Source organism: Melospiza georgiana, chromosome 31 (genome assembly GCF_028018845.1).
Source record: "Melospiza georgiana isolate bMelGeo1 chromosome 31, bMelGeo1.pri, whole genome shotgun sequence".
NCBI lineage: Eukaryota > Metazoa > Chordata > Aves > Passeriformes > Passerellidae > Melospiza > Melospiza georgiana.
Genome location: NC_080460.1, coordinates 1,338,568 through 1,354,792, shown reverse-complemented (window position 1 = coordinate 1,354,792; position 16,225 = coordinate 1,338,568). Strand labels below are relative to the sequence as shown.

Sequence of the window (16,225 nt, the reverse complement as noted above, 5' to 3'; positions counted from 1 at the left end):
AGGTTTTCCACCCTTTGGAAGAGTTTTCCCATCCTCTGGAAGAGTTTTCCCCAGTTTTCCCACATCCTCGGGTACAACTCCTCCATCCTCAGCTCCGGCTTTCCTACACCTACACCCACAGAATTCCAGAATTCCCGGCCTGATCTGGGCTGGAAAAGGCCTTAAAAATCTCATCCCAACCCCCCTGCCCAACAGGCAGGGAGCTCTGCCACCAGCCCAGGGGGTTTTGGCCCAAATGCAGGTGGGTTTGGGGGCTGAGGCGCCCATCTGGATTCCCTGGGGTTTTAATCTGAATTTCCCAAGATTTTCACCTGAATTTCCTGGGCTGCCCATCCCTCTTTTCTGGACCGTTCATCTGCCCTATCTGAGCTGCTCCCCTGGGGTTTTAATTTTAATTTCTTGGGATTTTCACCTGAATTTCCTGGGGTGCCCATCCCTCTTTTCTGGGCTGTTCATCTGCCCTACCTGAGCTGCTCCCCTGGGGTTCTAATTTTAATTTCTTGGGATTTTCACCTGAATTTCCTGGGGTGTCCATTTTTCCTCCCTGCGATCCACATCTGTTCTATCCAGAGATTGCAATCCTCTCCCCATCCCCATCACTCCAGGGCATTCCATTGGGGTCTCCCCCAACCCAAAACGCTCCTTTAGGGTCTCCCCATCACCCCAGGGTGCTCCTTTGGGGTCTCCCCATCACCCCAGGGTGCTCCTTTGGGGTCTCCTCATCCCCATCACCCCACGCTGATCCATTGAGGACTCCCTCACCCCAAAACACTTCTCTGGGATCTCCCCCCTCCCCAAACTGCTCCTTTGGGTTCTCCTCCACCCCAGAACTCTCCTTTGGGGTCTCCCCATCACCCCGGGGTCTCCTTTACTCTCCAGAACTCTCCTTTAGGGTCTCCCCATCATCCCATCCTGATCCATTGGAGTTCCCCCATTCCCATCATCCCAAAATGCTCCTTTGGGGTCTCCCCATCCCCATCACCCCACGCTGATCCATTGGCATCTCCTCCACCCCATCACCCCAAAACTCTCCTTTAGGATCTCCCGCACCCCAAAACTCTCCTTTAGGGTCTCCCCATCACCCCCAGGGTCTCCTTTACTCTCCAGAACTCTCCTTTAGGGTCTCCCCACGCTGATCCATTGGAGTCTCCCCATCCCCATCACCCCAAGATGCTCTTTTGGAGTCTCCCCATTCCCATAACCCCAGGTGATCCTTTAGGGTGTCCTCATGCCCGTCCCCAACCCCATGACCCCAGGGTCATCCATTGGGGTGCCCCCCACCCCAAAACGCTCCTTTAGGGTCTCCCCATCACCTCCAGGGTCTCCTTTACTCTCCAGAACTCTCCTTTATGGTCTCCCCATCACCCCCAGGGTCTCCTTTACTCTCCAGAACTCTCCTTTAGGGTCTCCCCATCACCCCATGCAGATCCATTGGAGTCTCCCCATCCCCATCACCCCAAGATGCTCCATTGGAGTCTCCCCATCCCCATCATCCCACGCTGATCCATTGGAGTCTCCCCATCCCCATCACCCCAAGATGCTCCTTTGGGTTCTCCCCATCCCCATCACCCCCAGGGCACTGCTTTAGGGTCTCCCCATCACCCACCACCCTGGGGCCTTCCCTTGAGGCCTCCCCACCCCAAAACTCTCCTTTGGGATCTCGCCATCACCCCACGCTGATCCACTGGGCTCTCCCCCATTTCAAACCCCTCCTTTACCCCCTCCGTACCTTCGGCCAGCCCCAGGTGGATGCTCCAGTAGATCTGCAGGCACTGCAGCTCCTTCTTCATGCCCCTCTTGCAGCGGCAGCGCTCCAGGGGGCTCTCCTGCAGCACGCCCAGGGCCAGCTGGCACTCGCGGTTGGCCAGCAGCGTGTTCCGATCGCGCCCGGCCAGGCACTGCCGCAGGGTCCGGTACCGAGAGCTGCAGCCCGGGTCGGCCGCGCACAGCTCCGTGGCTCGAACGCAGTCCATGGGCACGGCGGGCACGGCGGGCACGGGGGGCGGCCCGGCCAGCGAGCGCAGCATCTCATCTGGGACAGGGAGGGAGAGGAGGGCACGGTCAGGGAGGAAGGTGAGCAACAAGCACTGACCCGAAGGAGCACCACAGATAGGGCGGATGGGGATGCCGGGAGGGAAAATGGGCGGGAAAGTCAGGTTAAAATCCCAGGAAAGTCAGATTAAAACTCCAGGAAATTCAGAATAAAATCCCAGGAAAGTCAGATTTAAACCCACGGGAAATTCGAATTGAAATCCTCAGGAAATTCAGATTAAAATCCCAGGAAAGTCAGATTAAAAATCCCCAGGAAATTCAGATTAAAATCCCAGGAAATTCAGATTAAAATCCCAGGAAATTCAGATTAAAAATCCCAGGAAATTCAGATTGAAACCCACGGGAAATTCGAATTGAAATCCTCAGGAAGTTCAGATTAAAATCCCAGGAAATTCAGATTAAAAACCCCAGGAAATTCAGATTAAAAACCCCAGGAAATTCAGATTGAAACCCACGGGAAATTCGAATTGAAATCCTCGGGAAGTTCAGATTAAAACCCCAGGAAATTCAGATTTAAACCCACGGGAAATTCGAATTGAAATCCTCAGGAAGTTCAGATTAAAATCCCAGGAAATTCAGATTAAAATCCCAGGAAATTCAGATTAAAATCCCCAGAAAATTCAGATTAAAATCCCAGGAAATTCAGATTAAAATCCCAGGAAATTCAGATTAAAATCTCAGGAAAGTCGGATTAAAATCTCAGGAAATTAAGATTAAAAACCCCAGGAAATTCAGATTTAAACCCACGGGAAATTCGAATTGAAATCCCCGTGAAGTTCAGGTTAAAGCCCCCAGGTGAGCAGTCCATGGGCACGGCGGGCACGGGGGGCACGGGGGGCATGGGGGGCGAGCGCAGCATCTCATCTGGGACAGGGAGGGAGAGGAGGGAAAGGTCAGGGAGGAAGGCAAGCATTGAAATGAAGCAGAGCCCCAGATAGGCTAAATGGGGACACCAGGAGGGAAAATGGGTGAGAAATTCAGATTGAAAGCCCAGGGAATTCAGATTTAAACCCCAGGAAATTCAGGTGAAAATTCCAGGAAATTAAGATTAAAAACCCCAGGAAATTCAGGTTAAAACCCCAGATGAAAATTCCAGGAAGTTCAGGTTAAAACCCCCAGGAAATTCAGATTGAAATCCCCAGGAAGTTCAGGTTAAAACCCCCAGGAAGTTCATATGGAACTCCCAGGTGAGCACCCCAGGTAGGGCAGATGGGGAACCCGGGAGGGAAAACCGGCAGGAAATTCCGATTAAAACCCCAGATGAAAATCCCAGGAAGTTCAGGTTAAAACCACCAGGAATTTCAGATTAACACTTCAGGGACTTCAGATTAAAACCCCCCAGGGAAATTCAGATTAGAACCCCCTGGGAATTCACATTAAACCCCAGGAATTTCAGGTTAAAGCCCCCAGGTGAGTAGCCCAGTCATGGAAGATGGGGACCCTGGCAGGGAAAATGGGCAGGAAATTCAGACTGAAAGCCCAGGGAATTCACATTAAAACCCCCCAGGAAATTCAGGTTAAAACCCCCAGGTGGGCAGCCCAACTCCGTGAGGAAGGGAGAGGAGGGAATTGTTAGGGAGGAAGGTCCCAAAGGAGTTCCCCAGATAGGGCAGATGGGGACCCCCAAGAAGGAAAATGGGCAGGGAATTCAGATTAAAAACCCAGGAAATTCAGATTAAAAGCCCAGGGAATTCAGACAAAAACCCCCAGGAAATTCAGGTTAAAAGCCCAAATGAAAATCCCAGGAAATTCAGGTTAAAACGCCCTGGGGATTCAGATAAAACCCCCTGGGAATTTCAGGTTAAAACCCCCAGGAAATTCGGGTTAAAGCACCTGGAAAGGAAAGGGGGGAAAGGAAAGGGGGGAAAGGAAAGGGGGGTAAGGAAAGGGGGGAAAGGAAAGGGGGGAAAGGAAAGGGGGGAAAGGAAAGGGGGGGAAGGAAAGGGGGGAAAGGAAAGGGGGGAAAGGAAAGGGGGGAAAGGAAAGGGATTGCTCCCTGGGAGGGTCTGGGATGGAATTCCCAGAGGAGCTGTGGCCGCCTCATCCCTGGAAGTGCCCGAGGCCACCTTGACATTGTGGGAGGTGTCCTTGCCCATGGCAGGGGCTGGAATGGGATCCCACAATCCTGGAAGGATTTGGGTGGGAAGAGACTTTAAAACCAGCACGGGCAGGGAGAGCTTCCCTACCTCAAGCTGCTCCGAGCCCCTCCAGGGACGTCCCTGCTGCCCCCCAGCCGAGATTCCCAAAAAATGGGAAACTGGGAAAAACTGGTGGCGGTGGGAAGGCGCGGGGTTAACCCCACACCTCGGCTGGTGGATCTGATGTTCCCTGTTCCATCCTGAGGGATCGATGGCCCCGATCCGTTCCCGGATCGCATTCCCGGAGCTCACTGGAGCCCAGGGAGTAGCGGTTCCATCCCCAGCCCCTGCCTTTGGCTGCTTATCGGTCTCAGCCACATCACGGGATTTTTAGGGCGTCTGACTCATGGATTTTGGAGCCTTGGCAGGGCCGCGGGGCCCCTCCAGCCTGTCCTGCAGCACTTCCAGGGAAGCGGGAGTGGAATCTCCTGCTCCCCCCGCAGCCGAGCCGCCCAGATCGGGGTGGGAAGGTGCAGGGTTAACCCCACACCTCGGCTGGGGGATCTGATGCCCCTTGTTCCATCCTAAGGGATGGATGACCCCGATCCCTTCCCGGATCGCGTTCCCGGAGCTCTCCGGAGCCAGGGAAGCAGCGGCTCCATCCCGACTCCCCTCCCGAGCCTGCCTTTGGCTGCTCATCGTTCCCATCCCCGTCACGGGATTTTTAGGGCATCTGACTCATGGGTTTCGGAGCCTTGGCAGGTCCACAGGGCCCCTCCAGCCTGTCCTGCAGCACCTCCAGGGAAGTGGGAGTGGAATCTCCTGCTCCCCCCGCAGCCGAGATTGCCCGGTGGGGATGGGAAGGTGCAGGGTTAACCCCACACCTCGGCTGGGGGATCTGATGTTCCCTGTTCCATCCTAAAGGATCGATGACCCCCATCCATTCCCGGATCGCATTCCCGGAGCTCACTGGAGCCCAGGGAGCAGCGGCTCCATCCCCAGCTCCTGCCTTTGGCTGCTTATCGGTCTCAGCCACATCACGGGATTTTTAGGGCGTCTGACTCATGGATTTCGGAGCTTTGGCAGGGCCGCGGGGCCCCTCCAGCCTGTCCTGCAGCACTTCCAGGGAAGTGGGAGTGGAATCTCCTGCTCCCCCCACAGCCGAGCCGCCCAGATCGGGGTGGGAAGGTGCAGGGTTAACCCCACACCTCGGCTGGGGGATCTGATGTCCCTTGTTCCATCCTTAAGGGATCGATGACCCCGATCCATTCCCGGATCGCGTTCCCGGGGAGCAGCGGCTGCATCCCGAGTCCCGAGCCCGCCTTTGGCTGCTCATCCTTCCCATCTCCGTCACGGGATTTTTAGGGCGTCTGACTCATGGGTTTCGGAGCCTTGGCAGGTCCACAGGGCCCCTCCAGCCTGTCCTGCAGCACCTCCAGGGAAGTGGGAGTGGAATCTCCTGCTCCCCCCGCAGCCGAGCTGCCCAGATCGGGGTGGGAAGGTGCAGGGTCAACCCCACACCTCGGCTGGGGGATCTGATGTCCCTTGCTCGATCCGAAGGGATGGATGACCCCGATCCGTTCCTGGATCGCCTTCCCGGAGCTCTCCGGAGCCCGGGGAGCAGCGGCTCCATCCCGACTCCCCTCCCGAGCCTGCCTTTGGCTGCTCATGGTTCCCAACCCCGTCACGGGATTTTTAGGGCATCTGACTCATGGGTTTCGGAGCCTTGGCAGGTCCACAGGGCCCCTCCAGCCTGTCCTGCAGCACTTCCAGGGAAGTGGGAGTGGAATCTCCTGCTCCCCCCGCAGCCGAGATTGCCCGGTGGCGGTGGGAAGGTGCAGGGTTAACCCCACACCTCGGCTGGTGGATCTGATGTTCCCTGTTCCATCCTAAAGGATCGATGACCCCGATCCATTCCCGGATCGCGTTCCCGGTGGAGCAGCGGCTGCATCCCGAGTCCCGAGCCTGCCTTTGGCTGCTCATCCTTCCCATCCCCGTCACGGGATTTTTAGGGCATCTGACTCATGGGTTTCGGAGACTTGGCAGGGCCGCGGGGCAGCTGCGGCTCCCAACAGGCGCTTCCCCTCTCCCGGGGTGGCACCGGGCCAGCCCGGCCGGCTCCTGTCGCTGTCGCTGTCCCCGTCCCCGCTCGGACCCTGCCCCCGCATTCCCGCAGCCACCCCCAGCATTTCCACATCTGTTTTTTGGAGATATCGCTGCTAAATCCGGCCCAGGCTCAGCCTGGCTTGGCCGCTCTCGGGTGAGTTGGGGACAGGCAGCGCTGGTCCCCCCCGTGCCCAGAGTGATGGGGACAGGATCCGCTGCCATTACCCGCCCTTCCTCCACCCTCCAGCTCGCAGGGAAAGCCCTGGAGCAGGGAAAAATGGGAATGGCAGGACCTGGAGGGGACTCTGGAGGAGGGCACCCCTCTCTGTGGCCGCCATGGTGCCCCCCGAGGGTGGCGGGCACGGGTGACCCCCCCGTCCCTGTCCCCTCCCGCCTGGCACCGCGGGCAGCCCCTTCCCAGCGCGGGTCTGGCAGGGGGACAGTGACACCTACAGGAACGCGACAGGGGCCACCCGCGTGTCCCCCCCGGCGGGCGGGGTGGGTCCCCTGCCACCCCCGGGGCTGGGCACGGGGGTCCTTCCCTCTGCGTCCTTTGGGAGTGGCGGGCACCGGGGCGGGTCCCTGGGCACCGGAGCGGGTCTTTGGTACCACAGCCGGTCCCCAAAACCAGAGCGGGTCCCTGGGCACCGGGGCGGGTCTTTTGTACCACAGCCGGTCCCCAAAACCAGAGCGGGTCCCTTCCCTCGGGAGTGGGTCCCTGGGCACCGGAGCGGGCACTGCAGTGGGTCCCCAGCACTGGAGCAGGTTCCTGGCACCTGAGCAGGTCCCCAAAACCGGAGCGGGCATTGGAGCGGGTCCCTGGCACTGGCGCAGGTCCCTGGGCAGCTCTGCCCATCTCGGGGGCCTCTGAGGAGGGGCAGGAGCAGGGTGGGCAGTGCCCAGGTGGGGACAGCTCCGCTGGCTGTGGTCATTCCAAGGAACAGATCCCACAGGTCCCACAGGTCCGGTCGATGTCCCCAGATGGGCCCCGCTGGGTTCTGACAGGTCTGGAGCCCCCAGAGCCACCTTAGATCCAGGCTGGAGCAGCAGATTCCCCTCGGGAAGGCAAGGCCAGGCCAGGCCTGGCAGGATTGTATTCCACACGGGATCCATGGAGGGGCTACAGGAGAAACGGGACCCCAAACGCTGATCCCGGGGCTGGGAACGTCAGAGCCTCCCCACACACCATGGATGGGGCCTTGGGGTGACGGCCTGGGACTCTGCACCTTCCCACACCAGGAAATCCCATCCTGAGGCATCCAAAACATGGGAAACTGGGAAAAAACTGATCCTGCTGCAGCCATGGCCACAGGGAAACAGCTCCAGGGCTTTGGACACGTTCCAGAGATCCACCAGGCATGGAGAGCTGACCCAGAATTCCATGGAGAGCCATCCCAGAATTCCATGGAGAGCCATTCCAGAGATGCACAGGGTGTGGAGAGATGTTCCAGAGCTCCATCAGGCACGGGGACTATTCCAGAATTCCATGGAGAGCCATTCCAGAGCTCCATGGGGTGTGGAAAGCCATCCCACGGCTCCACCAGGCCTGGAGATTCATCCCTCAGCTCCACCGGGCGTGTGGAGCCATTCCAGAATTCCATGGCCATGGAGAACCATCCCAGAGCTCCACCAGGCATGGAGAGCTATTCCACAGATCCACTGGGCGTGAAGAGCCATTCCTGAGCTCTGCTGGGCTTGGAGAACCATTCCAGAGCTCCAGTGGGTGTGAAAAGCCATTCCAGAATTCCACTGGGTGTAGACAATCATTCCAGAGCTCCAGGGTGTGTGGAGAACCATTCCAGAGCTCCACTGGACGTGGAGAACCATTCCAGAGCTCCAGGGTGTGTGGAGAACCATTCCAGAGCTCCACTGGGTGTGAAAAGCCATTCCAGAGCTCCGGTGGGTGTGGAGAACCATTCCAGAGCTCCGGTGGGTGTGGAGAACCGTTCCAGAGCTCCAAAGGGTGTGGAGAACCATTCCAGAGATCTGTTGGGCTTGGAGAACCATTCCAGAGCTCCAATGGGTGTGAAAAGCCATTCCAGAGCTCCGGTGGGTGTGGAGAACTGTTCCAGAGCTCCACCGGACATGGAGAACCCTTCCAGGGCTCTATTGGGCTTGGAGAACCATTCCAGAGCTCCAGTGGATGTGGAGAACCATTCCAGAGCCCGAGGGGGTGTGGAGAACCGTTCCAGAGCTCCACTGGACATGGAGAACCCTTCCAGGGCTCTGTTGGGCTTGGAGAACCGTTCCAGAGCTCCAGGGGATGCAGAGAACCATTCCAGAGCTCCAGAGGGTGTGGAGAACCGTTCCAGAGCTCCACCACGTTCCAACCTCTCCCAGCTCATCTCCAGCTCCAGCTCACACTTCTCCAGGAGCCTCTCCCCACAAATCCCCTCCTCCGGCCGCATTCCTGTCCCCGCGGGCAGGGCAGGGCCACATCCTCACCCTGGCACCACTTGGAACACCCTCGGGTGCCCTCCCGGTGCCAGCTGGGCCGGGTTGGGAACCCCACAGGAGCAGCAGGGATGAGGGGTGTGGGCTAGCTGGCCCCAATCCTCCTGGTTTTTACCGTTTTCCCAAATTTTTGCAGGGATCGGGGTCCTGCCAGCCCCTGGGTGGCACCGGTGGAGCCGGGAGTGGGAAGGGTGGGCACAGCCCTTTGTGCTGCCCCCAAATCCCGCAGGATTGGGGCTTTTCCCAGCCTGGCCGCTTTCCCTGGAGCCCCCCTGCTCCTCATTCCTACCGAGGAGTTTGGGTGGAGGGGGAAGCTGAGGAGAGGGATGATGATTTTCTATCCCCAAAAAACCAAAACCCCTCCCGGCAGAGCCGAACTGCCGGCGCTGAAACATCCGCAGAGAATTCCCGGCTGATCCTCGGCAGGCTCGGGAGCACAGCGAGGCTTTGCACAAGGCTCTGGCCTCTTTTCCTGCCGCTCCTCCCGGCTCCAGCCGCCTCTCCCCGAGCTCCAATCCGTGTTCTCCTGCTCTGCTGCTGCCGGAGAGCTCCGGACACCCGGCAGCTTTAGAGGGAAATGTTTCTCCTGGCCACGATCGCCCCGGAACGCGCAGATTCCCAGCCAGGACCAGGCAGGGATTTTGTGGCTTCCCGGGAATGATCCCGGCTGGGAAGAGCTGGATCTCCAGGATCCTCAGAGCGAGGCCACCCCATCGCTGGATCTGGGGGTGCAGGGACCCTGCTGGAGGTCCCCAGAACCTTGAAATGGGGGACAGGGTCCTGCTTTGATCCAGGGTCCTGAATGATCCCGGCTGGGAAGCGCTGGATGTTCCCTGCTCCAGGACCCTCAGGATCACCGTGGTCACCCCATCCCCAGATCTGGGGGTGCTCAGGATCCCCAAAACCTTGGGGACACTCAGGAATGTGTGGGGAGGACACCCAGAAATGGGGAGCAGGGTCCTGCTTCGATGCCAGCCCCACAGAATGGTCCTGGCTGGGAAGAGCTGGATGTTCCCTGCTCCAGGATCCTCAGGATCACCGTGGTCATCCCATCCCGGATCTGGGGGTGCTCAGGATGCCCAAAACCTTGGGGACACTCAGAAATGTGTGGGGAGGACACCCAGAAATGGGGAGCAGGGTCCTGCTTCAATGCCAACCCCGCAGAATGGTCCCAGCTGGGAAGAGCTGGATGTTCCCTGCTCCAGGATCCTCAGAGCGAGGCCACGCTGTGGTCACCCCATCCCTAAATCTCGTCCCTGCTCGGGGTCCCCAGAACCTTGGGGACACCCAGAGACATGGAGGGGACACCAGAAATGGGGAGCAGGGTCCTGCTTTGATGCCAACCCCGCAGAATGATCCCGGCTGGGAAGAGCTGGATGTTCCCTGCTCCAGGATCCTCAGCATGGAGCCACACCGTGCTCACGGATCTGGGGGTGCAGGCTCCTTGCTCGGGGCCCCCAGAGCCTTGGGGACACCCAGGGATGGGAGAGGGACACCCAGAAATGGGGGGCAAGGTCTTGCTTCAGTGCCAACCCTACTGTGAGAGCGGGTGGGCCCTGCGTTGGACGCCTGAGGTGGGGCACCCCTCTCCCTCTGGAGGTACCTGCGCCCCAAATTTCCCCCTGAGCCATCCAGATGTGCCCAGACACGTCCAGATGTGCTCAGACACGTGTGCAGCTGTGCCCCCAGCCAGGCTGGAGCACTCTTTCCCCCCCTCTGCGCAGGGGTGTCCCCACTCGTGTCCCTTTCTCTGTGTCTGAGGGCTCCACCCGAGCCCGGCACCACTCCGGGCGGGGGGAACAGAGGCTCCCCCTCCCCAAAGGCTTTGGGGGGCACCCCTCCATGGCTGGGGTGGCGCTGGGAGCCGGGCACAGCCCGTGCCCCCCGTTCCACCGGGACCCCGAGCCCCACGGAACGAGGCTGTGCCAACCTTCAGGTGTCCCCCAGCGGCCTCCTGTCCCCGTCCCTTGTCCCCTGTGCCTGTCCCCGAGCCCAGGCTGGCTCCGCGAAGTTCTGCGGGCGCTGCAGCGAGCCGGGATCGCATCCCCGGCAGCCGCGGGGCTGCGGGAACCGGGGACGGCTCCGGGGGCGCGGCACGCCCGAACCCCCAACATCGCCCGTTTCCTTTCATTTTCACCCCAAACCCAGCGCGGTCTGAGGGTTCTCTCCCTTCCCAGCGGCGGCTGCCGGGGATCGGGAGCGATCTCCGGGCACAAAGCTCCGAGCCGAGCCCAGCCCGCGGCTCCGGCGCGATCCGAACGCGGGGACGGCGATTCCCGCACGCAGGAACCGGAGCCGCGAGCCCAACTTTGCCCGCTGAGTGCCCACACGGCGTTCCCAAGCTCTGGAATGATGGTGGGGAGGATGGAGGGCAGCGAGATGGGGGAGAAGCGGAGATTTCTCCCGGAACGCAAATCCTGGTTCTCCAAGGGGAGCGGGCATGGGAGACGGGCAGGGCTGGGCTGCGGGGTGATCCCGCCCGCCCTGGCTCCGAGGGGGCGGCTGGGCTGGTGTCCCCCGCGTCCCCCTCGTCCCCTGAGCCCCCCGAGTGCCCGCTGTATCCCCCTCCCCGTTCCAAGTTGCCGGGGAACAGGGGATGAAGTTGAGCCCCTCTCTGCGGTGCCGCAGCGCCGGTGCCAGCTCCAAGGGGCTCGCCCCAGCCCTTCGCCCATGGCTTGGGGACGCGCCACCTCGGCCAGGCGACAGCCGCCACCACCACCCCGCCCCCGGCACCCCCGCCGGGGCCGCTCACTCACCTACGAGGAGGACGATGCAGAAGGCGTTTGCCAAGATCATGGTAGGAAATCCACGCGCTCCTCCACGTGTGCGAAAAAATTATGGTTAAAAAAAAAAATCGGGCAAAAAAAAAAAGAAAAAAATATAAAAAAAGAGGGGGGAGGGGGGGTGGTAAAAAAAAATTATGTGAATAATTCCCAAGGCGGTCAGGTAGATCCCAAATCCGAAGCGGAGGGAAGGAAGGGGGGATGCTCCGCCCGGCCGGAGCCGGGTCCTCAGCCGCTCGCCGCCTCCCGCATCCCCGGCGGGCTCCGCTGCGCGCTCCGGGCTCCGCCGGGCTCCCGCCGGCTTCTGCCGAGCTCCGGCTGCCGGGGAGGGGGCGCGGCGAGGGGCGGCTGCGCTCCGCCGAGCCCCGGCGAAGGGGCAGAGCCGGCGGGGCCGCCGTCCCCTCCCCGCCCCTCCGCCGGGGCCGCCCTTCCGCCCGGGGCGGGGGTCGGGGGGGGGCTCGGTGCGGGGCTGTGCTCGTTATCCTCCGTCCCCGGGTCCCCATCCCTCCATCCATCCATCCATCCATCCATCCATCCATCCATCCATCCATCCATCCATCCATCCATCTGTCCGTCCATCCATCCATCCATCCATCCCGGGATGCACCTGCCCGGCCCCTCCGGGGACCCCGCGGCTCCCGCGATGCCGCAGAGCCCAAGGCGAGACCCCCCCCCAGCCCTCCCCAAATTCCAGCCCCGGGACCCCCGAGCTGCTCCGGCCGAGGGGGGGGGAGAGGAGGGGACACGCGGGGGGCGGCAGGGACAAGGTGGCACATCCCTGGATAGGTGACAGAGGGACACCAGGGGGCTGCAGGGACAAAATCGCCACATTCTGGGGTGGGTGACAGCCGTGAGGGTGGCAGAGGGACACTGGGACAAGGTGGCACATCCCTGGATGGGTGACAGAGGGACACCAGGGGGCTGCAGGGACAAATTGCCACATTCTGGGGTGGGTGACAGCCGTGAGGGTGGCAGAGGGACACTGGGACAAGGTGCCACATCCCTGGGTGGGTGACAACGGTGGGAATGGGAGAGGGACACCAGAGGGCTGCAGGGACAAGGTGCCACATCTCTGGATGGATGGCAGCCATGGGAACGGGAGAGGGACACTGGGACAAGGTGCCACATCCTTGGGATGGATGGGTGACAGCCACGGGGGTGGCAGGGACAAGGTGCCACATCCGTGGGTGGGTGACAGCTGTGGGAATGGGGAAGGGGGGAAACTATGGGGTGGGGAAGGGTCCCTGGGTGAGGGATGACCTTGGGAACGGGAAATGGGGACACACTGGGGGCGGCAGAGGGACACTGGGGGCGGCAGGGACATGGTGCCACATCCCTGGGTGGGTGGGTGGGTGACAGCCAGAGGAACACGAGATGGGGACAAAGGGGACAAGGTGCCACCCGGTGCCAGGGGTTCCCCCCCCCAGAAAGGGGCACCCAGCAGGTGCCGTGCCCTCTGCACTGTGGGGTTTTTGGGGTCACACCCACAACCCAGGGAGCCCCAAATTCCCATGGGACACTCCCAGCACTGTCCATCCTTCCCAGTGCCCGACCCCTCTGCCCCACACTGGGAGTGGGAATGGGGTCACCACTTCCTGCAGGGCCACAGCGCAGCCTTCCTCATCCTCCTCATCCTCATCCCCCAGCCCCAACGGGGTGCTGGAACCTCTCACTCCACCCCTGATTTGGGGTCAGGCCCCCCCCAGCCCCAGGGATGAAGATCCCATCCTGGGAAGCAGCAGTGAGGAGGAGGAGGATGCTCCACTGGGATCACCCCAATGAAGGCCCTGGGCAGCAGGAGGGAAGGGGGGTCCCAGGGCTGGGGGTGTCCCCGTTCCCCTGAAGTGACCAGGACATTTCTCACTTGGCCAGGTCCCAGCCGGGTCACTCTGGGTATTTTTTCCAGACTTCCCAAAATCCATTCCTGGCACACAGATCCCGCTGCTCTCCTTCCCAAAATCCATTCCCAGGACACAGATCCTGCTGCTCTCCTTCCCAAAATCCATTCCTGGCACACAGATCCCGCTGCTCTCCTTCCCCTTCCCGCTCCGATGGGATCCCAGCAGCAGGAGCTGCTTCAGGCCATGGCCAGGTCCCTCTGCCTCTTCCTCAGGAGAGCAAATTCCTGCTCCTTCCCTGCCTGGAACCTTGGATAAATCCTGCCTGGATCCCTGGAAAAATTCTACATGGATAAATCCTGCCTGGATAACTCCCACCTGCATCCCTGGGTAAATCCAACCTGGTTAATTCATGTCTGGATAATTCCTGCCTGGATCCCTGCATAAATCCCTGGTTAACTCCTGCCTGGATCCCTGGAAAAATCCCACCTGGATAATTCCTGCCTGGATCCCTGGATAATTCCTGGATAAATCCCACCTGGCTAATTCATGTCTGGATAAATCCTGCCTGGATAATTCCTGCCTGGATCCCTGGATAAATCCCACATGGAAAATTCCTGGATAAATCCCACCTGGCTAATTCATGTCTGGATAATTCCTGCCTGGATCCCTGGATAATTCATGTCTGGATAATTCCTGGATAAATCCCACCTGCATCCCTGACTAACACTTGCCTGGTTAATTCATGTCTGGATAATTCCTGCCTGGATCCCTGGATAAATCCTGCCTGAATAATTCCTGGATAAATCCCACCTGGCTAATTCATGTCTGGATAAATCCTGCCTGGATAATTCCTGCCTGGATCCCTGGATAATTCATGTCTGGATAATTCCTGGATAAATCCCACCTGCATCCCTGACTAACTCGCCTGGTTCATTCATGTCTGGATAATTCCTGCCTGGATCCCTGGAAAAATCCCACATGGATAATTCCTGGATAAATCCCACCTGGATAATTCATGTCTGGATAATTCCTGCCTGGATCCCTGCATAAATCCCTGATTAACTCCTGCCTGGATCCCTGGAAAAATCCCACATGGAAAATTCCTGCCTGGATCCCTGCATAAATCCTGCCTGGATAATTCCTGGATGAATCCCACCTGGTTAATTAACATCTGGATAATTCCTGCCTGGATACCTGGGTAAATTGGATAAACCCCACCTGGATCTCTGGGTAACACCCGCCTGGTTAATTAATGTCTGGATAATTCCTGTCTGGATCCCTGGGTAAATCCTGCCTGGGTAATTCCTGGAAAAAATCCCACCTGGTTAATTCATGTCTGGATAATTCCTGCCTGGATCCCTGGAAAAATCCTGCCTGGATGATTCCTGCCTGGATCTCTGTGTAAATCCCACCTGGATCCCTGGTTAATTCATATCTGGACAATTCACGTCTGGATAATTCCTGCCTGGATCCCTGGATAAATCCTGCCTGGATAAGTCCTGGAAAAAATCCCACCTGCTTAATTCATGTCTGGATAACTCCTGCCTGGATCCCTGGATAAATCCTGCCTGAATAATTCCTGAAAAAAATCCCACCTGGTTAATTTATGTCTGGATAATAAGGCCTGCCTGGATAAATCCCGCCTGGATCCCTGAATAATTCCTGCCTGGATCCCTGGCTAAATCCCACCTGGGTAAATCCCACCCGGATCCCTGGATAATTCGCATCTTTATGCCACCTCGGTGCCAAGGAAAGCATTCCCAGACCAGGGCTCTCCCTCTCCATCCCCTCCCAGGCTCAGGGCTGTGCCAGAGCTTGGCTCAGTCCCCCTGAGGAGACACCATGGAAATTTTTGTCCCCACAGCTCCACCCGGGTTTTATCCCCTCAGCCCCCTCCCCAGAGCCTGCCGGGGGTGGGATCCAGCGGGTAAACGCCCCCTCTAATTAGCTGAGCGCCTTAATTAGCTCGGGGTGGGATCGGGGTCATGGATTCCGTGGGGTTAATCTCGAAGTGTTTAACTGGCAGCTCCCCGGCCTCTCGTTTGGGGAGAGGCCAAATTTATTCCATTTCTTTAAAATTAAATTTATTTATTCCAGCCCAATTTACAGCCTGGCAGCTCCCTAAACCGAGGGCAGCACCCCACAGTCCATTGTCCCTGTGCCCCACAGTTCATTGTCCCTGTGCCCCACATTTCATTGTCCCTCTGCCCCATATTTCGTTGTCCCTCTGCCCCACAGCTCATTGTCCCTGTGCTCCACAGTTCGTTGTCCCCGTACCCCACATTTCCTTGTCCCTGTGCCCCATATTTCATTGTCCTTCTGCCCCACATTTCGTGGTCCCTGTGCCCCACAGCTCATTGTCCCTCTGCCCCACAGCTCATTGTCCCTCTGCCCCATATTTCGTTGTCCTTCTGCCCCACGTTTCGTTGTCCCTGTGCCCCACATTTCATTGTCCCTCTGCCCCACATTTCATTGCCCCTGTGCCCCATATTTCGTTGTCCTTCTGCCCCACATTTCATTGTCCCTCTGCCCCACAGTTCACTGTCCCTGTGCCCCACAGCTCATTGTCCCTGTGCCCCACATTTCATTGTCCCTGTGCCCCACAGTCCATTGTCCCTGTGCCCCACAGTCCATTGTCCCTGTGCCCCTCAGTTCCTTGTCCCTGTGCCCCACAGCTCATTGTCACTCCGCCCCACAGTTCATTGTCCCTGTGCCCCACAGCTCGCTGTCCCTGTGCCCCACATTTCATTGTCCCTGTGCCCCACAGCTCGCTGTCCCTCTGCCCCACATTTCATTGTCCCTGTGCCCCACAGCTCGCTGTCCCTGTGCCCCACAGCTCATTGTCCCTGTGCCCCACATTTCATTGTCCCTGTGCCCCACAGCTCGCTGTCCCTCTGCCCCACATTTCATT

General features: G+C 59.2%; 1 protein-coding gene across 1 annotated transcript in view; it reads right to left on the bottom strand.

Moving 5' to 3' along the window:
• GFRA2 (GDNF family receptor alpha 2) overlaps positions 1–11,785 on the bottom strand; it is a 34,995-nt gene extending 23,210 nt beyond the window's left edge. Inside the window, exons 1-2 of the mRNA XM_058042512.1 lie at positions 11,447–11,785; positions 1,730–2,032 (exon numbers count right to left, since the gene is read on the bottom strand). Coding sequence (XP_057898495.1) covers positions 1,730–2,032; positions 11,447–11,486 — 343 coding nt within the window. The 5' untranslated portion in view covers positions 11,487–11,785. The remainder of the gene's footprint in view (positions 1–1,729; positions 2,033–11,446) is intronic.
• Positions 11,786–16,225: the final 4,440 nt, after the last annotated feature.